The 23,012-nt window shown below is 39.9% G+C and overlaps 1 protein-coding gene across 4 annotated transcripts in view; it reads right to left on the bottom strand.

Moving 5' to 3' along the window:
- Positions 1-23,012, bottom strand: part of LOC125454947 (CAP-Gly domain-containing linker protein 4-like) — a 265,594-nt gene that overhangs the window by 147,128 nt on the left and 95,454 nt on the right. For all 4 annotated transcript variants that reach the window (XM_048536323.2, XM_059648632.1, XM_059648633.1 and 1 more), the window contains one exon: positions 22,567-22,803. In XM_048536323.2, coding sequence (XP_048392280.1) covers positions 22,567-22,803 — 237 coding nt within the window. The remainder of the gene's footprint in view (positions 1-22,566; positions 22,804-23,012) is intronic.

Raw genomic sequence — 23,012 nt, 5'->3', positions numbered from 1 at the left:
CATTTTCACTACCTCTTTCATCTCTTCTGTCCTTGCTACCTGACAAGCCTGCATTTGCTTATAATCCCGGCAACAGTATTGTTTCAACATATTGATATAACGCAACCTATTAATGGGGTGTCAAAAAACAAACCATCATTGGATTTGAAACATTAATTATGCTTTCTTCCCAAAAATGCTGCCAGACTGGCTAAGTTTCTCCAGCAATTTTGGTTTTTGTTTCAGATTTCTAGCAAGTGCTTGATTTAAAACACATTTAAAACACATGATTTAAGAGAAGGCCTTTTGTTTGTGTTACAAATTTCTGGTGTAAATGGGGCAGTATTTTAAGTTCTATATTATTGGCCTCTCATGCAATTGAGGGCCATGTCTATATATCAGAATGACCACAATCACAGGAACTGTTGTAATTCAAACAATGATCTAATACCATGTTCTCAGGGTACCTAGGGGTGGGTAATAAATACAGGCTTGTCTTCACACCAGAAACAAATTGCAAAGAAGAGTGATTCTACTGAATTTTATTCAATTTCATATCACTTTTGTGCAATAGAACATGTATGCTGCATTATTCTGTTAGTCGGCTAAATACAGAGAACATAGAACATAGAACAGTACAGCACAGAACAGGCCCTTCAGCCCACAATGTTGTGCCGACCATTGATCCTCATGTATGCACCCTCAAATTTCTGTGACCATATGCATGTCCAGCAGTCTCTTAAATGACCTCAATGACCTTGCTTCCACAACTGCTGCTGGCAACGCATTCCATGCTCTCACAACTCTCTGTGTAAAGAACCCGCCTCTGACATCCCCTCTATACTTTCCTCCAACCAGCTTAAAACTATGACCCCTCGTGCTAGCCATTTCTGCCCTGGGAAATAGTCTCTGGCTATCAACTCTATCTATGCCTCTCATTATCTTGTATACCTCAATTAGGTCCCCTCTCCTCCTCCTTTTCTCCAATGAAAAGAGACCGAGCTCAGTCAACCTCTCTTCATAAGATAAGCCCTCCAGTCCAGGCAGCATCCTGGTAAACCTCCTCGGAACCCTCTCCAAAGCATCCACATCTTTCCTATAATAGGGCGCCCAGAACTGGACGCAGTATTCCAAGTGCGGTCTAACCAAAGTTTTATAGAGCTGCAACAAGATCTCACGACTCTTAAACTCAATCCCCCTGTTAATGAAAGCCAAAACACCATATGCTTTCTTAACAACCCTGTCCACTTGGGTGGCCATTTTAAGGGATCTATGTATCTGCACACCAAGATCCCTCTGTTCCTCCACACTGCCAAGAATCCTATCCTTAATCCTGTACTCAGCTTTCAAATTCAACCTTCCAAAATGCATCACCTCGCATTTATCCAGGTTGAACTCCGTCTGCCACCTCTCAGCCCATCTCTGCATCCTGTCAATGTCCCGCTGCAGCCTACAACAGCCCTCTACACTGTCAACGACCCCTCCGACCTTTGTGTCGTCTGCAAACTTGCTGACCCATCCTTCAATCCCCTCATCCAAGTCATTAATAAAAATTACAAACAGTAGAGGCCCAAGGACAGAGCCCTGTGGAACCCCACTCACCACTGACTTCCAGGCAGAATATTTTCCTTCTACTACCACTCGCTGTCTTCTGTTGGCCAGCCAATTCTGTATCCAGGCAGCTAAGTTCCCCTGTATCCCATTCCTCCTGGCCTTCTGAATGCGCCTACCATGGGGAACCTTATCAAATGCCTTACTGAAGTCCATATACACCACATCCACAGCTCGACCCTCATCAACTTTTCTAGTCACATCCTCAAAAAACTCGATAAGGTTTGTGAGGCATGACCTGCCCCTCACAAAGCCGTGTTGACTGTATTTGATCAAGCCATGCTCTTCCAAATGGTCATAAATCCTATCCCTCAGAATCCTTTCTAACACCTTGCAGACGACAGATGTGAGACTTATGGTCTGTAATTGCCGGGGATTTCCCTATTTCCTTTCTTGAAGAGAGGAATTACATTTGCCTCTCTCCAGTCCTCAGGTACAACTCCAGTGGAGAGCGAGGATGCAAAGATCTTCGCAAGTGGCAAAGCAATTGTATTTCTCGCTTCCCAAAGCAGCCGAGGACAAATCTGGTCCGGGCCTGGCGACTTGTCAATCTTAATGTTTGACAAAATTTTCAGCACATCAGCTTCCTCTATCTCTATCCATTCCAGCATGCACACCTGCTCTTCAAAGGTTTCATTCACTACAAACTTCATTTCTTTCGTAAAGACAGAAGCAAAAAACTCATTTAGGGCTTCCCCTACCTCCTCAGACTCTAAACACAAGTTCCCTATGCTATCCCTGATCGGCCCTACTCTTTCTTTGACCATTCTCTTATTCCTCACATAAGTGTAAAATATACCAGCTAAATCAGAAATTCATACAAAACGAGTAGGCACCAAGCCCTAACTGCTCTGTCTCTGATTACTTTTTTGGCAGATTTCTCCCAAGTGTGTTTGTGTGTCATTTTTGAGCTGAGAAATTTCAGACTTTCTCCCAATTTGTAATTTTAAGAAATTGGCTCGTGAAGATATAAATAAAACCTCCCAAAGCCACAGTAAGTAAATGGTCTGTTCAGCGGGATTCATACCAATGGTGGTTTTGATGACTGTCTTTCTTACAAAATAATGCAGAAAATGTGCAAGAACATGTGTGTGTCCAGTTTTCTTTAATTCTAATCTTTATGCTTTGAATTTAGCCTGCAGTCTATATGTTGTGGATTTAAATCCTGTTGAGATAAATTTATTATGGTAATTTAGCTTAATATGATTTGCTTTTGACAAACAGTAACATTGCACCTAAGTTGTTTTACTTTTTATTATCTAGAAATAATCTGATGTCACTTCAAAAACACATGAGGTGACAGTCATCGTGACAGAGAAGGACAGACAAGGAAAACTAATCAAAAAAATGGATCAAAGAAGTATCAGAGCAAGGATAGTGTTGACACGTGAGAGGACCATTGCCAAAGACAAGATAAAAGTGTTTCAGAAGAGATGAAGTTTCTGAAGAGGGGAGGGTAACAAGTAAATAAAGAATTACTATTTTCTCACTCTGCATCCCCCATAAATTTTAGTTCATCCAAATAACAATTGTTTGTATCCTAAATTGCATCAGGTTACATTTACCAATCACTCATGAGTTTGTTAGACCTATGGTGGCTTCAAGTCCAGCTAATGACTCCATTTTTAAGTACTGATGAAAGATCATTGACCTGAAAAGAAAGACCTGTTTCTCTGTTTACAGCTGAACACTTCCAACTACAGGTCAGATTTTTGCAATTAAGTCCTCCGACTTTAAAAGGCAATTCGACACTCTCCATGACAAGCCTAGGAAAGTCTATCTGCACAGTGATTCTCACTTTCATGCTGGATTTACACTGAATGACAGATAATTTTGAACTATGTGTGAGTTGTGCTATTTTTTTCACAGCCCGCATGATGTTCTTGAAATGGAATGGCACAAGCAGACACATCCTCTGGATCCTGCCAAACAGCATGAGCAGTAATAATGGGAATTGCAGATGCTGGAGAATCCAAGATAACAAAGTGTGGAGCTGGATGAACACAGCAGGCCAAGCAGCATCTCAGGAGCACAAAAGCTGACGATTCGGGCCTAGACCCTTCATCATCTCTAGGCCCGAAACGTCAGCTTTTGTGTTCCTGAGATGCTGCTTGGCCTGCTGTGTTCATCCAGCTCCACACTTTATTAAAAAGCATGAGCAGATGTTTTCATGATGGAAATGCCCAAGTGGAATGATGAAATACTGGGAGACCAGATTTGCTCAATGCATGGGCAAGCAGTCACTTTTGTTACTCACTCCTGAAATAATTTTTTAAAAATTCATTCACGGGCTGTGGGCATTGCTGGCTGACCAGCATTTATTGCCTGTCCCTAGTTACCCTTGTGGATGTGGTTGTAAGCTGCCTTCTTGAACCGCTGCAGTCCATGTCCTGTAGAGAGACCCATAATGCCCTTAGGGAGGGAATCCCAGGATTTTGGAGTGGTGATACATTTCCAAATCAGGATGGTGAGTGGCTTGGAGGGGAATTTGCAGGTCGTGGTGTTCCCATATATCTGCTGTCCTCGACCTTCTGGATGAAAATGATTGTGGGAAGAAGCTGTCTAAGGAACTTTAACGAATTTCTGCAGTGCATCTTGTATTCTTATAGTCATACATCATATACATCTTATTGTCCACGCTGCTGCTGTTGAATATTGGTGGTGGAGGATTGAATGCGAATGGATGCAATGTCAATCAAACAGGCTGCTTTGTCCTGTGGTTTTCAAGTTTGAGTGCTGTTGGAGCTGCAACCATCCAGGCAAGTGGTGACCATTCTACTACACTCCTAATCTCGGAGATGGTGGACAAGCTTTGCACAATTATGGGCGAGTTACTCATTGCAGTATTCCTAACCTGTTTAATCCAGGTAACTGTGACATGATGCATTTTGGGAGGATAAACGTGAGGTGGTGCAATTTGAGAAATCTAATGTAACAGGGAAATATACAGTAAATGGCAGAACCCTTAGTAGCATCAGCATACAGAGGAATCTAGGTGTATGGGTCCATAGTTCCCTGAAACTGGCAACATAAGATGGTCAAGATGGCATATGTTGTGTTGAGGTTGGTTGGTTCGCCAAGCTGCGTGCAGCCTCCTGTGAAGTGTCAGTACGTTTTCCCGCCTTGTTTTTAAACTCTGGGGTCCTTTGAGATGGATTGCCTCACTTCCGGTTTTCCTCCGTAGTGGAATGCATATGGGGTTGAGTTCATTGTGTTTATTAATAGCATGCTTCGTGGAGTGCCGTGCTTCCAGGAATTCTCATGTTTGTCTCTGCCTAGCCTGTTCCAGGATCTTGATTTTGTCCCAGTCAAAGTTGTGGTTCTCCTTGTCCACGTAGATTGAGATGAGTGAGTATTGGTTGTGTCTGTTAAACATAGAAGTCCCAGACTTCGACTGGGACAACACCAAGATCCTGGGGCAGGCTAGGCAGAGACAAACATGAGAATTCTTGGAAGCACGGCACTCCACGAAGCATGCTATTAATAAACACATTGAACTTGACCCCAAATACATTCCACTACGAAGGAAAACCGGAAGCGAGGCAATCCATCTCGATGGACCCCAGAGTTTAAAAACCAGGTGGGAAAAAATACTGATGCTTCATCGGAGGCCGCACTGAAGATGTTACCAAGCATGGTAATGAAATGTCTGCAAAATAACAAACCAGTTCAGCTAGCCAACCAGCCTCAACACTCACAACCCGAGCTACAGATCTACTCCAAAACCTTAATGGCATATGTTGTGCTTATCTTCATCTGTCAGGACACAAAGCCTACAAATTGGCAAGTCATGTTGCAGCTGTATAGAACTTCAGTTAGGCCACATGTGGCATATTGCATGCAGTTCTCATTGCCATATTACCAGAAGGATGTAGAGGCTTTGGAAAGGGTACAGAAACAGGTTACCAGGATCATAGATCATAGAAACCCTGGAAACAGGGTCTTCGGCCCAACAAGTCCACACTGACCCTCAAAGCATCCCACCTAGACCCATCCCCATGACTCACATAACCTACACATCTATGAACACCATGGGCAATTTAGCATGGCCAATCCGCCTAGCCTACACACCTTTGGACTGTGGGAGGAAACCAGAGCACCCAGAGAAAGCACATGCAGACACGGGGAGAACATGCAAACTCCACGCAGTCGCCCGAGGGTGGAATTGAACTCAGGTCCCTGGTGCTGTGAGGCAGCAGTGCTAACCACTGAGCCACCATGCTTCCAGGATGTTGCCCGGTTTGGAGGGAATTGGCTATGAGGAAAGATTGGACAAACCTGTTTTTACTTGAACTTTAATGGATGAGGGGCGATCTAATCGAAGTTTACAAAATTATGTCAGGCATGGATGGAATGAATATTCAGAAGTGTTTTTCTTTCCCCAGGGTAGAAATGTTAATTACTAGGGGACATAAATTTAAGATAAAAAGGGGCAAGTTTAAAGGACATTCAAGAGGCACGTTTTTACACAGCGGGTCGTAAGTGCCTGGAAAACACTACTGAGGGAGGTGGCAGAATCAGATGCAAAAGAAACATTTATGATGGATCTTGACAGGTGTATGAATAGGCAAGGAATAGAGCCAGTCAGACAGCATTGAAGCAAAAGTGTTTTAGTTTAGAAAGGCATCATGTGTCGGCACAATCTTGATGCGCTAAAGGGCCTCTTCCTGTGCTATACTGTTCTTTATTCTTTATTCTTCTGGAGGCTTCCTGCCACGAAAGGAAATATCATACTTCTCTCAGCATTCATTTGTTAAGTCAAAGCCTGCAGTTAATTAGGGCAACTACAAGTGAACTACTGGATATAGTTTCTATTCCTTACTTACCCAGGAGGCACGGCAACAAAATTTGACTAGAATGATTCCTGGAATGACAGCATTGTCCAATGGCATAAGAACATTTGGTGTGGCAATAAAACTATCATAAATTGCTTATATATACATTTCTTGCATAATCAATTCCAGGGACTTCTATATAATAAGAAAGGTACAGAAAATGCACAATTACCATAGCACAAGCATGCAGAAATTCTGAACCAAATATATTTCTCAAATATAAGTTTCCCAAGTTTCCAATGCTCTTTTTGAATGATCTTGAATTTGTGCCCTCTTATTCTCCACTATTGGGAATCTTGTTTTGTCCAGAACCCTCATTATTTTCAAAATCCTTACCAAACCTCCGCTCAACTTTCTCTAAGGAAAACAATCCTAAATCTTTGTAACTACAAAAATTTATCTATATCAATGAAGTCCTTCATCCTAGGAGCTATTCTCCTTATTTTTTTTCTGCACTCCCTCTGATACCTTCACATCATTGTTAAAGGATGGCACCTAGAAGTGGACTCAATACCGCATTGACGTTAAACCAGTGTTTTACAAATGTAAAATAACACTTGCCTCTATTAATAAAGTGCAGAATTCTATATACTTTATTTCCATATTTATTTCCATATTTTATGCTTGTCATCTTGGAATAAACAAATTTGTCCTGTACCTCACTGGACCTCTGGCAATTTTGCCTATCTGTCCTGTAACAAATAATGCCACCAGCCACAGCCCCCTCCCCCCACCGCACCCCCAGCCAATTTCAAGATGCTTTCCATCTCGTGGAATCTGGCTTCCAGAATTCAGTAAACGCAAAGGCTGAAAAAGTGACAATCTCTCCCTCAATCCCTCATCTATAATTAATTCCACATTCTTCCCTATAAATTCTGTCATTTCTTTCAATTCTCTCTGCTATTTTAAACGATAATACGCAGTCAATATTACAGAACGGCAATCCAGGAAAGTCACTGCCTAAGTAAGTGGCTTAAAGTAACTACCTATGCAGAAGATGTGATCAGAGATAATGTGAATGGCAGATGCTGGAGAAGCCAAGATAACAAAGCGTGAAGCTGGATGAACACAGCCGGCCAAGCAGCATCTCAGGAGCACAAAAGCTCCTGCTTGACCTGCTGTGTTCATCCAGCTTCACACTTTGTTATTATGCAGAAGATGTGTTTTGATTGAGTAGGAACAAAATATTGCTTAGTTTATACTGTGCTATCAGAAAGAAATTCTCAAAGAACTTCCTACAATGTGTTACTTATGAATTGCAACAACATTCTATTTAAGCAAAACTTGAGAATTGGCAAAAATTCTGAAAAATTAATGGGCTGAGTTCATTTCCCTAAAAAGGAGAAAACTAAGAGATGATCTAATAGAGGTCCCTTAAAATTATGAAGGCATATTAAAAGTGAATGTAGTTTCCACTTGTACTGGCATCTAAACACAAAAGCCATAAATAGAAGGTTGTCACTAATAATTCAAATAAGTAATTCGGGAGAAATTCTTTACCAACATGTTGAAATTTTGATTTTATGTTACAACAAGTTCCTAAGGTAAGAAAGTAAGATGAAGTAGTTGGAAAGAGGCTCAAGAAAATTATAAACACCAGGAAGGTCATTTGAGCCAACAGATCTGTTTCTTTATGCAGCAAGTTCCATCTATTAATGTGCCTTGCACTTATAAAGCAACTTTAATGTAAAGAACATTTTAAGACTCTTAGAAGCCCGAGAAAAATCACCATCAAGCTGACTGAGAATTAGGAAGGGTGGCTAAATGCTGTTCAAAGAGAAGAATTTTAAGAAGTATCTTAAAGGGAGATAGAATGTTGGGGAGGCAAAGGGGATGAGGGAGTAATAAATCATAGGCCAATGAACAGAATGTTCAGAGATATTGTAATGCTTGAGAAGTCATTGATAAATTGGAAGAAGTCATATTAGCATTTAAAAGCAAGAACAATAATTTCAAATAAAAACCAAAAGAACTGCAGATGCTGTAAATCAGGAACAAAAACAAAGTTGCTGGAAAAGCTCAGCAGGTCTGGCAGCATCTGTGGAGAAGAAAACAGAGTTAACGTTTCAGGTCTGGTGACCCTTCCTCAGAACTGATGGTGGCTGGGGCAATAATTTCAAATTTGAGGTGCTCAAATTTGGGAGCTGCTGAACAAGAGGACCTTGATGCAAGATAGGATCAAAGTAGTGGAGATTTGAGATAAAGCCTAAAAAGGCATGGTGGACCAGTGATTTATAATAATACATCTTGCACACAGACATCTTCCTGACACACCAGATAATCAGCTGACTATCCATATAATATTTTTCAAAAAACTTACACACAATATTGTTTATGTGCACCATTATTTTGGTGTGGTGTACACCATACTAAAAGGAAGATGAGACTATTTTGTGACAGTAACAAATATTTTGTAATTCAGGTGGGCCCCTACCCATGTCTTATCACCTATACAACAATATCAACACCATCACCTATTTCAATCTGCATTTGATTCCTCTGCTTATTAAACTCAGGATGTTAACTGCCTATTAACAGCACTCATATACAAGGTGACAACTTCAATAATTCTCCACAATATCTTTTATCATCGATGGAAATGAGCTTGACTTGTTCGCCATGTACGGCTTTTCAATGGGCAATTGCATGATCAACCACTTAGATTTCAGATTAAAGCTATCTGTGATCATAAAATTCTTCATGTGTACCTCATGCATTGACAAACTACATAGATTACAAATCCTGGGCACAAGAAACTTGATCATGACATTGATCATTACAATTTAATCCTAGTAACCTCTGCGAAGCAGAAGTGATAATAAGAAATTTGAAAGTATTACCTGCAGGCTAAAGGATGTGGAGCTACTTTCCTCACACAATGAGCTGTAAGTACTGTATATCAAAATATGCTTTTAAATATATTAAATAAATATGTGTGAAGCTGAAGCAGCACAGCAGGCCAGGCAGCATCAGGGGAGCAGGAAAATTGACATTTCGGGTCGAGGCCCTTCTTCAGAAATGGGGAGGGGCAAGGGAGCTCTGAAATAAATAGAGAAAGACCCACTGACGTCTTTCTGGAGGGAAGAGGATAACATCTTCAAGGCAGGCTTCCCTAGAAGAGGCTTCACAGTGGGGTTATAACTCTCTCAGAGATAGTAAGAACTGCCGACGCTGGAGTCAGAGACAACACAGCGTGGAGCTGGGGAAGCACAGCGAGCCAGGCAGCATCAGACAAGCAGGAAAATTGACATTTCAGGTCAGAAGCCTTCTTCAGAAATGGGGGAAGAGGGAAGAAAGCACTGAAATAAACAGAGAGACCCAGAAGTCTTTCCAGACGGAGGAGGATAACTCTTGGATGATGTTGGACTAGGGACGGAGGCTGGTGGGAACAAGGTTTCAGTGATCCTACTAAACTGACAGTCTTCTGTTATGTTTGTGTGGCGCAGTTTATGCAGCATTCATCCGAATAAGATCTGTTTTAGGAAAGATCCACCCAGAGGCATCCCTTGTTAGAGGCCTCCATGTCCCTCTGTATCAAGGGCTTTGGTAAAATGTCACTTCTGTGTGCTGTGACTATAACTGATCACATTATTAAGGCATTATTATACCTGATATCCACATACAAGCTCATTAGAACTGTCACAGTGGATTCAGGTGCTATTTTGTTGTGGCTGCTGCACAACAAAGGCATACAGAAACTGAGGAGGAACCTATGCTTTTGCAAGCCCAGCAGCAATCTCCTGCAGATGCCGCAGGTCTTGTTCATTAGTTGGTGCTAGAATATAATGCTTTAAGGAAGTATCCCAAAAACCGTCTATTAACTAATCATCAGGCTTTCCTTGCCAATCACATTCATCCAAACTATACGGGAACTGAAATCACCCCTGATGATTGCTATATTTTTCTCACATGACCCACATATCTTCCCGCATGACCCATCCTACAGTATGTAACTGTTCTCATCACTATCCAAATGATTCTGCATTCTGACCTCCAGAACTAAGGTCATCTCTCTCTTCTGTACCAATGTCATCCTTTACTAACAGATCTACCCTCTACCTTTTTGTGGCTTTCTATCTTTCCCAAAAGTCATGTCCTAGTCTTTGTCAGCTTGTAGCCATGGCTATCAGACTATGCGTATTTATTAAAAGCAAAATAATGTGGATGATAAAAATTTGAAATAGAAACAGAAAATGTGGAGTAATTCAAAAGGTCTGACAGCATCTGTGGAAGAGACACAATTAATGTTTCGAGTCCAGTATGACTTTTCTTCAGAATTGAGAGAAGGTGGAAAATACTGTTTTCTTCAATGCTGTGGACAGTGAGAGAGGAGAATTAAGTTGAACAGATCATAAGAGTTACCAGAGCAAAAGACATGGGAAGCGGTAATGGTAGTAAAGGATAGGTTGATATGTAAATTGGTGCAATTCAGCAGCATTGATCTGGCTGTGTGAGAGCATACCTTGAGATTCAGCTGCTGCTGGATCTTTCATCCTTGGACATCCTGAACTACTGCTACCATCTGCTCATTGTCATGTGAACATACTGTTCATCCCTGGATAACTGCAACTACTGGAACAAACTGCCACTGTGGAATGATGTTTCAGAGCAGATGTCAGGGGTCTATGGTTTATAAATTCCTCACTGAAGGTTCTTCTTTACTCTATCAGGGAATAGCAAGACATCCTGTTTCCCAGTAAAGACCTCAGGAGGTCCTCCCTTTTGACCCTCCTGAGAATTCTTGCATCTTTAAGTATGCCGCTGCCTCCCTTCTTGGCGTCTGTATCAATATAGGTATACGGCCAATATCTCTATTTGAAAGTAAATGCTACTGTTCACAAAGCTTATGATCTTCACAGCATTTTCACTAGATTCCATACAGCAAGGTACAGAAATGAAGAATGCTTTTCCAGCATCTTTTGTATATGCAAGATTTTCTCCTCCATGGAGGAAAGTAAACTGGAGGGATTGGAGAGTTGAATCTGGAGAAAAACCCATCCTCTTCTCAGCAAAATATTGCTGTTCTAGAAGGTCCATTACTTACTCGACCCACAAGCAATTAAGGTCCTTAAACGGTCAGTCAATGGCCACCTCCCAAATCACCTACTTCCCTGGTGAATGAAAAAGCTGGGAGAGAGGTTGGCTCTAATTGTTATAGTTACCACCATCTCGTTAACCTAACTTTTAGCTGGAGTTCTGTTGACATTTGCTACAGCAAGGTTTATATAAATATTTTTGACAGCATTGTGATGAATTCATTCATTCTTACAAAGAGGTTAGAGAATTTGGGCACATATCTACACCAAAACTATAATAGGCAAAGCATCCGTAGTTCTGCTTCCTCTGGCTCTGCAACATGGAAGACAAATGGAGCTGATATTGCAGAACATGAAGATCTGTACAAAGGGAAAAGAAAGGTTAGGACTTTCAGGGAAGCCCCTATATGCTATGAGTTCTCAAGAAGCATTTTGCCTATCTTTACCACAAGAGTAATGCCTGAGGTGTCCCAGATTCAACTAGGAAGTGCCAACAGACCTGCACCACTCCCCTTCATCAAGAGGAGGTGGTGGTGTAGTGGTAATATCACTGGAATAGTAGACTAGAATCCCAGGCTAATATTCTGTCAAATGCAGAGATTTGAATTAAGTAAAACAAAATCTGGAATTAAAAGCTAGCAACTGTTAATTGTAAATCAAAATTCATCCAGTTCACTAATGTGAAGGAAAACTAGGAAGGAAATCTGTCATCCTTTCGTGGTGATAGAGATTTTAATAATACTGACAAAGATCCTTCAAGACATTTTGCCCGTATAGGTCATCAAACACCCACCCAATCCCATTTTTCAGCACTTGGTCCATAGTCTTATGTACTTCAAGTGCCCATTAATAGTTGATAAATGTCGTTAGGGTTCCTGTCTCTAAATCCTTTTCAGGATGTGAGTTCCAGATACCCAAAACTTATGGACAAAAAAGAAATTCTCAAACCTTTAAAATCTTACTCCCTACCTTAAAACTGTGCCCATTGGTTAGTGACACATCGACCAAGGGGAAACGTTTTAGAGTCATACAGCATGGTAACAGACCCTTTGGTCCAACTAGTCCATGTCAACCATGTTACCAAACCACATGCCTGCGTTTGGCCCATTGATGTACTTATCCAAATGTCTTTTAAATGTTGTAACTGTACCCGCATCCACAACTTCTTCTGGCAGTTCATTCCGCACACAAACTGTTCAAACATTGCTCCTCTTGTCCTTTTTAAATCATTCTCCTCTCACCTTAAAAATATACCCCCTTATTTTTGAACTCCCCCCACCCTAGGGAAAAGACCTTTGCTATCCACCTTATTTGTGCCCCTCATGATTTTATAAGCCTCTATAATGTCACCCCTCAACCTCCTACATTCCAGTGAAGAAGTCCCAGTCTATCCAGCCTACCTTCATAACTCAAACTTTCCATTCCTGGCAACATCCAGGTAAATCTTTTCTGAATCCTGTCCAATTTAATAATATCCTTCCTATAGCATGGCGATCAAAACTGTACACAGTACTCCAGAAGACAACCCCAACAATGTCCTGTACAACCTCAATATGATGTCCCAGCTCGTATATTTAAAGGTCTGAGCAATGAAGGCAAGTGTGCAAAACACCTTCGTAACTATCCTGTCTACACGTGATGAAACTTTCAAAGAATAATGTATGTGAACCCCTAGGTTCTCTCTTTTCTACCCTACACTACCCTACCATTAATTGTATAAGTCCTGCCCCTGTTTGTTTTACCAAATTACAACACCTTGCCTTTATCCAAATTAAACTCCATCTGCCACTCCTCAGCCCATTGACCCAATTGATGAAGATGTCTTTGCAATCTTAGGTAACGTTCTTCACTGTCCACTATACTGCTAATTTTACTAATGCAAACTTACTAACCATGTCTCCTAAATTCTCATCCAAATTGTTTACATAAATGACAAACAAAAGTGGACTCAGTACTGATCCCTGTGGAACACTGCTGGTCATAGGCCTCCAGTCCAAAAGAACAACTCTCTGTCTTCAACAGTTAAGCCAATTTTGTATCCAGTTGGAAAGCTCTCCCTGAATCCCATGAGATCTAACTTTAGTAATTTTTCTACCATGCAGAAACTTGTTAAAGGCTTTACTAAAATCTGTGTAAATAATATCTCCAGCTTTGCCCTCAATCTTTTTGGTTACTTCCTCGAAAAACTCAATCTAAGTTCGTGAGACACAATTTCACTCATACAAGGTATTAACTCCCTCAGAATTTTGTAACCTCAATCAGAGCCTCCCTCAGCCTTCTGTGCTCTAAGGAAAACAATCCCTGTTTATCTAGTCTTCCTACAAAGCTAAATTGCTAGAGGTCAGCTAACATCTTGATGAATCTCTTCTACACATTCCTTAGTGCAATTACATATTACCCTGAGAGTGGTGACCAAAGTGGCACACCATACTCCAGCTCCATATATATATACATATTCTATAGAGCTCCATATATATAGCCCCTTTGCTCTTATATTAAATGCCTTAACTAATATAGACAGATTTCCAAAAAGCCTTCTTAATCACCTTATTTATGCATCCCGCTGCCTTCAAGAATCTATACTCATGTGTACCAACATACTTCTTCCTCAGGTCCTACCATTTCAATGTGTACACCCTTGTCTTGTTAGTCCTCTCTAAATGCACTATCTCACATTTTTCAGGATTAAATTTCATTTGCCAGCATTCAACTCATTTTCCAATCACATCTGTAGTCTGATAAAGGAGTTAGTCAAAAGGTACACATTCAAAAACACCAGTGTTAAGGATCCACGTCCAGGGACAAAAGTACATTGAGCATTAAGAACTAGCAAAAAGCAACACTTAAGACAGATAATTAGAGATTTCTTTTGAATTCTGACTAATTTTTGCCTGTCTCAAGGGACTAGCCAGGGCTTTATACAGGTGTTTTTTTTTCTTTATTTGTTAACAGGAGGAGGAGATTGCTGGCTGGGTAGCATTTATTGCCCATCCCTAATTGCCCAGAGGGCATTTCAGAGTCAAACACATTGCCGTGGGTCTGGAGTAACATGTAGACCAGGTAAGGATGGCAGTTTCCTTCCCTAAAGGACATGAGTGAACCAGATGGGTTTTCCCTGACAATCAGCAATGAATTCACAGATTTCATGAATTCATGAATTCAGTAGATTCTTAATTCCAGATTTTCTTATTGAATTCAAATTCCACCATTTGACGTGATAGGATTCAAATCCAGGTCCCAGAATGTTATCCAGGTCTCTGGATTAACAGTCCAGCGATAATACCACTAGGTCACTGCCTCCCCTTAATACCACTAGGTGTATATATGACCCTGCTGGGTTTCCGCAGCACTTTGTTTTTATTTTAGATCTCTAACATTTGCAGATTAATTTTATTTTTATCTTTATTAAGGGAACTGTCAGATTTCTCAGCTAGGGAAAATCTAACAAGCATCGTACAGAATCATTCAGTAGTGCTCCAATTTGTACATTTGAAGATGTAAGCATGAAATTTTTCCAACTCACTAAACCATCAGAAATGTAATGTAATGTGGCAGCAAAACAATGGCTCAGCAGTCAGATTGATCTCATCAAACATTTATACACAGAATTTATAAAATTAAACAATTCCATTACTCTACAGCCCATAACATTTTCCACAGTTCTGCACTCCTAAAAATCTTTTAAGTCTTGTCCCTCCCTATATCACCAATTTGTACCTACTATCATTCACACGAACTGAGCTTACAAGTCATTTCCTGTACATTTTGCTCCACATTATGCCCTGCTCTCTGGAATGCTCACTTACAGAACCCACACTACCTTGCTATTTTTCTGAGAGAACAAGGTGTAGAGCTGGATGAACACAGCTGGCCAAGCAGCATCAGAGGAGCAGGAAGGCTGACGTTTCAGGTCTAGAGCCCCTTGCTATTTTTCTCTCTGGTTTCAGAAACTTCCTAACAACTTGACTAGTGCAAATATGAAGTTTATAAGTCTGCTATATTTTGAGACAGTCAGTATACAATAAAACAGCATAGTAAAGTGGTCGTGTGACCTGATCCAAATCCTAAATAAAAACTGAATGAACTGCAAATGCTGTAAATCAGGGACAAAAACAGAAATTGCTTGAAAAGCTCAGCAGATCTGGCAGCATCTGTGAAGAAAAAAATCAGAGTTAACATTTCGGGTCTGGTTCTGAGGAAGGGTCACTGGGCCCAAAACGTTAACTCTGACATTTTCTTCACAGATGCCGCCAGACCTGCTGAGCTTTTCCAGCAACTTCTGTTTCTGTCCCAAATCCTGCTGTTTGGCAACAAGCTTAAGTGGCTTTGCTATTATGAGGCCCAGAATGATCTCCTGGAAAGACAATGTAAAATGTCCACATCTGCAGACAACGGTAAGAGCAACTATGATGACTTTGAGTAGACTGTTAGCCTCCACATCTCCCAGGGAGATGTTAAGAATAAAAACAGAAGATGGGAGAAACTCGGAAGGCTAGGCAGCATCTGGAGTGGAGTCAGTGCTAATGTTTTGAAGCTCCAGAGCTTTGAAGAAGAATCATATTTGACTCAAAACATTAAATCTGTTTCTTTTTCCACACATACTGCCATAGCTGTTGAGTTTTTCTACCAATTTGTTTTTTTAATTCAGATCTCCACTGAATTCAGTATTGGCTTTTATTGATGTGTTAAGAACATCAGGTTTTATAAATTGCTGCACTTTAAACATTATTTAATTTTAAGATAAAATGGAGTTGGAATATGAAAGATTAGTTAATTACTATTTCTATCTAGATGAAATGCCCTCGTGATTCATGGTGTCATGGAGATGGACATCGAGATAGGAAGAACCCATAGCAAACCACTGCAGTATCAGGTTACACTGTTTTCTTAAGATCTCCTTGAATCTCACAGATGGGTCAGTCTACAAGAATCTGACATCGAGGGCGACTAGACCGATAGAAGCTGAAGTCTCTATTGTTCATCATGTAGAACGTGGGTATAACAAAATTGTACTTGAATAAAAGAGACTGAGTTTGTGAGAATTTGAATGAGGTTAGAAGAATCACCCCGTTTTGGCAACAGTCAAGAATCTATGGTAACTCATACTGCAAAGTCAGTTCGGGGATTAGAAATTACCTGGCTGGAAAAAGAAAAGGGAAATAAATCATCAAAAACTGAGAATAGTTTTGGACTAGTTCTTAGACAGTAAAGTATAACCTTGGGAGGATTCTTTTTTGTTATTTTACAAGTTAAATGGGGGTATTTGTGTAGTCTAGAATTTAAGTTGCTCACAAAAAGTGTTTATTCAATGCTGCTTTTAATTTTATACAGGGAAAATCTTAAATGTTGAAATCTTGTTGTATGATTCTACCAATAACTAGAAATTCAGTTAGCTTTTTGAAATTAATCAGTCTCTAAGGGGATCATATCAAATTGAGGATTCTTGAGATTTGACACCATAAGCACATTTAAATTTCCCAGAATTTAAACAACCAAGATTTCACATTATAAAGTTATTATTACTGTGTCTATTGTGGAAATGTCCCTTCAAAGAAAGGACCTGTCTTCGAGTGCCTTGCCTCAGCTAAAAAAGGTTAAGAAAGATTCTTCTGATGCTTTATGTCAATTTCACAATATCCAGTCACTTGCCCCTAGCTGCCCCCACTGCACCATGGATGTATAATCCCTCAACATATCCATTCCCCAACAGCTTGTTCTGAAGGCTCTACACTTCATCCATGAAGAAAGGCCTGAACTGTGTCCATCCACCACCACCCCATCTGCATGGATGAGCTCTTCTCACTTTGAGCAACTAAACTATGGAGGTTTATAAAATCATGAGGGCACAGATAAGGAGAATAGCCAAGGTCTCTTCCAAAGGATAAGGGAGTCCAAAACTAGAGGGTATAGGTTTAAGTTAAGAGGGGAACAATTTAGAAGGGACTTGAGGGGCAGATTTTTCACATAGAGGGTGGTGTGTATATGAAATGAGCTGCCAGAGGAACTGGTAGACCAGGTCCAATTACAACATTTAAAAGACATTTGGACACGAACATGAATAAGAAATAATTAGAGGGATATGGGCCAACCGTAGGTAAGTGGGACTGGTTCAGTTTAATAAATTTGGTCAGCATGGATGCGTTGAGCCAAAGGGCCATTTTCCATGCTGTATGGCCTGGTGTATCTGTGCGTCCCAGCAGAATTACACACCAACCTGCATATTTATAATTGTGGCCTCTGGCTATCTGTTGTTTCAGTGGATCATAAAAATCTCAAGACAATGAGATAACCTTCTGCAGACAAGGGTTCAAAACCCACTATGGCAGATGGTGAAATGTGAACTTAATTAAACATCTGGAATTAAAAACCCAATGACTGCCTACTGTTACAGAGAACAGTACAGCACAGAAGCAGGCCCTTCAGCTCACCATGTCTGTAATGAGTACGATGTCATTTAAGAAAAATATAGTTCACTAATGTCTTTTCAAAGGAAATTTGCCATTCATCCCTGGTCTGGCCTATATGTTACACTAGCACCATTACCAATGCAGTTGGAATAGCCTCGAGGGCAAATCAATTGATGAGCAACAAATGCTGGCCTTACCAGTGTGCCCACACCCTATCAAGCATAAAAGAAACTGAAATGAGTTGGTAGAATTAATTCAGTTTGGAGCTGGAGCAACAGAACAGGTTAGGCAGCATCAGAGGAGCAGGAAATTTGACATCTCTGAGTTACTGTCTTCATCAGGACTTCATGAGTTGAAACGTCATGGGTATGATAATAAGGAGTAGTGAACTGACAAGTTTTTAAGATTACAACGTGAACCAAACCGAAAAGCATACAGGATGAAAAACAAAAATCAGGCTTTGATGTCTTATCCTCAAATTTAAATATTTTCCAAAAATTAAAAATCAGTGGGTATGTGAACATTGGGTCAGGTTTTAAAGTGAGTTTGGGAATAGTTCTAGAGGGTGTGTCAGGTGAGGGGGTTCTGAGCGAGCAAAGTATGAGATTTGTTTAACAGTTTCTAAGTAGTTAGACTATGTATTTAATAGTCTAATTTTTCCTGAGTGACTGTTTTGCTTAATTTCATCACAACCATCAGGAGTCTGCTTTTTATAGAGACTTGCAGGGAATTCCAGGCATAATGGAACTACCCGGAGGAAAATTCAATTTGGTGTGCATTGTCTTGGGGAGTCCGTCGGGTCCCATGTGAAACTCCTATATTCACCTGCAACATACTGGCCAGTGGAAAATATGCTCCGCCCTTATTATTTATTTGTTCATGAAATGAGAGGGTCACTGGCTAGGACAATGTTTCTTGCCCATCCCATTTGCCCTTGAAATGAGTAGTTAAATAATTTCATAAAGCGTTTAAGAGTCAACCACATTGCTGTGTTTCTGAATTACATGTAACCAGACTGATTAAGTTTAGCAAATTTCTTTCCCTAGAGGGCATTAGAGAACCGAATGGATTTTTACAACAACCAATAACATTTTCACAGTCACTATTACTGAGACTAGCATTCAATTCCAGACTATTTTTATTAATTGGATTTAAATTCCACCAACTACGCTAACAAGATTTGAACCAACACTGCCCAACTACTAACGTGGGATTCTAGATTATTAGTACGCTCGAATTACCACTACATCACCATTTCACAAAACATGGGTTTGATTCAAGATCCAAGAGCAGCCAATATTTGTGGAACTGTATCCTAATTTTTGTGAACAGTCTTCAAACATAGGAGGGACAGATGTTAAGCACAAAATTTATTATTTATCTTCCGTAGTTCCAAACATTCTTACTTTTCATTGATTATCTACTGGTCAGACAGTCACTTTGTGAGGATAGCTAGAAGTTGTACTTGGGGACCCTGGGAATCCCCACCATAATACTGAAGGAATTGCCCAGCTAACTCAACTCAGTTTCTTTTACGCTTGTAGGCACACTGGTATGGCCAGCATTTGTTGCCCATTAACTGATTTGCTTTCTGGGCCATTTCAGCCATATTTCTAATATAGCTAGTGTTACATATATGCCAGACCAGGCATGGATAGCAGATTTCCTTCTAAAGGACATCAGTTAACCAGGCTTTTTGTCGGACAGTAGGCATCCAACACTGAAAAAAAAATGGATTTTAAGTCACACTTCCTCTTCCTAAAAATCTGTGATTCCTCCAAAACATAAAACTGACTGAAATGTGATTGCAATGAGATGATTACTTTAAAAGAAATTAAAATCAACAGCACTTTGTTTTAAAGGAAGTTTTTGCCTTAAAGCAAATTCTACCTTGTTTGGAGAAGTCTATTCAAATCGGTGTAGGAACTGCACAGTATCTAGTTATGTCCAAATAGTAATATATGGCCATAATGATTTCACAAACTTCTTGGTCATGTATACTATTCAACTCCTAATTATTTTCTGAGCATATTATTTAAAGAAACAATTATAAACAACAAAAACAACCTGCATCGATATAGCACCTTTAGCAAACAACATCTTCACTGTGCTCAAACAGATGTGGATAAAACAGAAGAATATATTCGGAAGGATGATCTAAATCAAAGAGTTGAGTTTGAAGCACTTTCCAAAGAAACAAATAGCATATTCGACAAGTGGTTCACGAAGGTGGTTCACCACCACGTCTCATGGGACCAGCAATAAGTGCTGGCCAGCTAGTGACACCCCATATGAATAAAAAATGGAGATACAGAACACACAGGACAAATTTTAGACTTTGTTCTCTGCGCTTAGTTGTGGCTCAAGAGGTTATCAGGAAATGAAGGGGATTTTGGTGGAGGTTGGATTTAGAGGAGCGGCAGGTTTAATAGGATATTTGGGCTGGGGAGCTTATATAGAGAAGCGCACTCTATCAAAGGATCATTTTAAACCTGAGGCTCCGAAAACTAGAATAAAATGAAGGTCACCTAAAATAAATAAGGTGAAACATGAGCAGGATTTGGTGAGATAGGATATGGTCAGCAGAATTTTGAATGAATTGTAACTTTTACAGATTGGAGGATGAAAGGTCAGCCATGAAGTCATTGGTATAGATGTCTTTAAATTTGACAAAGGGATAGATGGGAGCTTCAAATGTTGAAGGCTGATATGGACTAGAGATAGATAATGTAATGGAAGTAGAAATTGGCAAGCTTTATGATATGGGGTTGAAAATAGAGCTCAGATTTGTACAGAACTCCAATTTGAAACTAAGCGTGGAGCTGGATGAACATGCAGGCCAAACAGTAGCTTTTGTGCACCTAAGATGCTGCTTTGCCTGCTGTGTTCATCCAGCTCCACACTTTGTTATCTCAGATTCTCCAGCATCTGCAGTTCCCATTTTCTCTGATCCAATCTGAAACTCTGATTCACTGAGACTGGCTGTTAAAATAGAGAAAACTGGCTTACCTACGACTGTATATTATACAGTTTTATAACATTAGCAGTGTAGGAATTGAGAGTTGGTAAAACATAGAAGTATATGTCATGGGTACACAAAGAGGGGCATGTACATAAAATATCAGGCAGCATGGTGGTGAAGGCCAAAGTAAGAACTTCAAGGGTTTCAATGAATGGCACAGTAAAAGAAAGAGCATCGATCGATGGAGATGCTCTGATCGCAAATGAGTAGGTAAAAATGTAACCAAATAAAGATAGACAAACTAAATTAGGTAAAAATGCAGAACATATTGGAAAAACTCAGCAGATCTAGCAGCATCTGTGGAGACAGAAAAATAGAATTAATGTTTTCAAGTCCAATTTGACTCTTCTTCATACTTATTCCATCTCTCTCTCCACAGATGCTGCCAGATCTGCTGAGTTCCTGCAGTTTTTTCTCTTTTTCAGGTTTCCAGCATCCACAATTATTTTGCTTCCACTAAATAAAGGTAATGGATTAGAGGCGCTGGAGCACAATGATTAGATCAACTATGACAGAAGTTACAGAGAGATACAGAATGAGAGAATTAAATTATTATGTTCAGTCAGGCAATTGTAAATTGTGATATGGTTCCAGTTATTTTGGTACTGTGGCAGGTACAGAAATCTGACTGGAAGATACAAAGAATGAAGTACACAAAATACAAACTCAGACTTGGATTAGAGAGGCAAGTTCACAGTTGGCAGGGAGTTTACAGAACAGGGAAATAAGGGTTCAGGTTTTTTAAAGGAATATGACAACAGCAGCTTTGAAAGACTGGGGAACTATCTCAGGAGAATGAACAATAAACTATGTCAGCTGGAGGTCCAAAGTTGAAGTTTAGTAGTCAGCAGTTTATTTGGAATGGGATCCATGGAACAGAGGATAGGCCTCATCAGTAAGACATTTTTAGAGAATAAACAAATTGAAAAAGATGGAAGAAGAGGTTACTGAAGAAGTATCAGTGCTAGAGGAGTAGGAGCAACAAGACCATGGTGTGGCTTACTGCAAGGAGCAAGTCGAGAACATGCAATTAATTGTGCATGATAATAGCACCTTCTCAATAGCCACGTACAGAGATCAAGCAGACACCTATTTTACATAGTGACATACACCAAACTGACCTACTTGTTGTCAACTGAAAACCAATGATATTTGAACTACTTACGTATTAAATAATTTTTGAACATTTTGAAATTAAAAACTGCAACAATGATCATGGAGAAATGATATAGCATTGTAAGAGTTGTGATAAAAAGCTACTGGCTTGAATAAAACATTTTGCTACAGAAAGTTTTGTTTTGATCACAATTTTTTATTTATTATTCGAATTTGGATACTATGATGATCTCAAGTCTTTGCATTTTAATTCGCATTTTAGGATACAAATTGTTTAATTCTTTTAACAATACTGTCCAAAGTTCATGCCTGATTTTTATATCTATTGACTTCACACTTTTATTCAGGTGCTAATATTACAGTGGTTATCAGGTTCATAGACAGACAAACACAGACTGACAGACAAGATTAATATGGCAGATAAACCTTACATATTGCACTACATTGACAAATGTTATACAAAAGCACACATATTGCAGCAAAAATTACTGCTTATGCTACTGCAAGCACAATAGGTCCATGATTGCATCAATCTGTCCTCATACTTATTCATTATTTACCTTTTGCCCTGCAATCATCACTCTCTCTCCCAGCTTTAGGCCCAGCGACATCAGTAGTGCCTTGCCTGAGATGTGATCATAGTTTTTCAACATGGCTTTTGAAATGTCGCATGTCAGCGGTATTGCATCCAGAAGCATCTGTTTCAGTTCTTTGGCAACTGCTGCTGCCTCAGCCATCTCGAGCGGCATATCCAAGGGGTCAGGAACAATATCGACAGGCATCTGTCCTTTATCATTCTGTTCGGGAAGAAATAGGTGATTATTAATAACTGTCATACAAAAATACTTATTTGAAATTATTTTAATTCCTGCAAGCAAAATTCAGTGTATGTGTAATCCACAGATCGTTTACCTTTTTCAAATATGGAACTAGTATCTAGTGCAAAATCCCTAATGGTATTCCATCTGTGGATGGTCAAATACACAGAAGAATTACTGGTAAACTT

Source organism: Stegostoma tigrinum, chromosome 9 (assembly GCF_030684315.1).
Source record: "Stegostoma tigrinum isolate sSteTig4 chromosome 9, sSteTig4.hap1, whole genome shotgun sequence".
NCBI lineage: Eukaryota > Metazoa > Chordata > Chondrichthyes > Orectolobiformes > Stegostomatidae > Stegostoma > Stegostoma tigrinum.
Note: the sequence above shows the minus strand (reverse complement) of the source record. Positions and strands in the feature narration are given on the sequence as shown.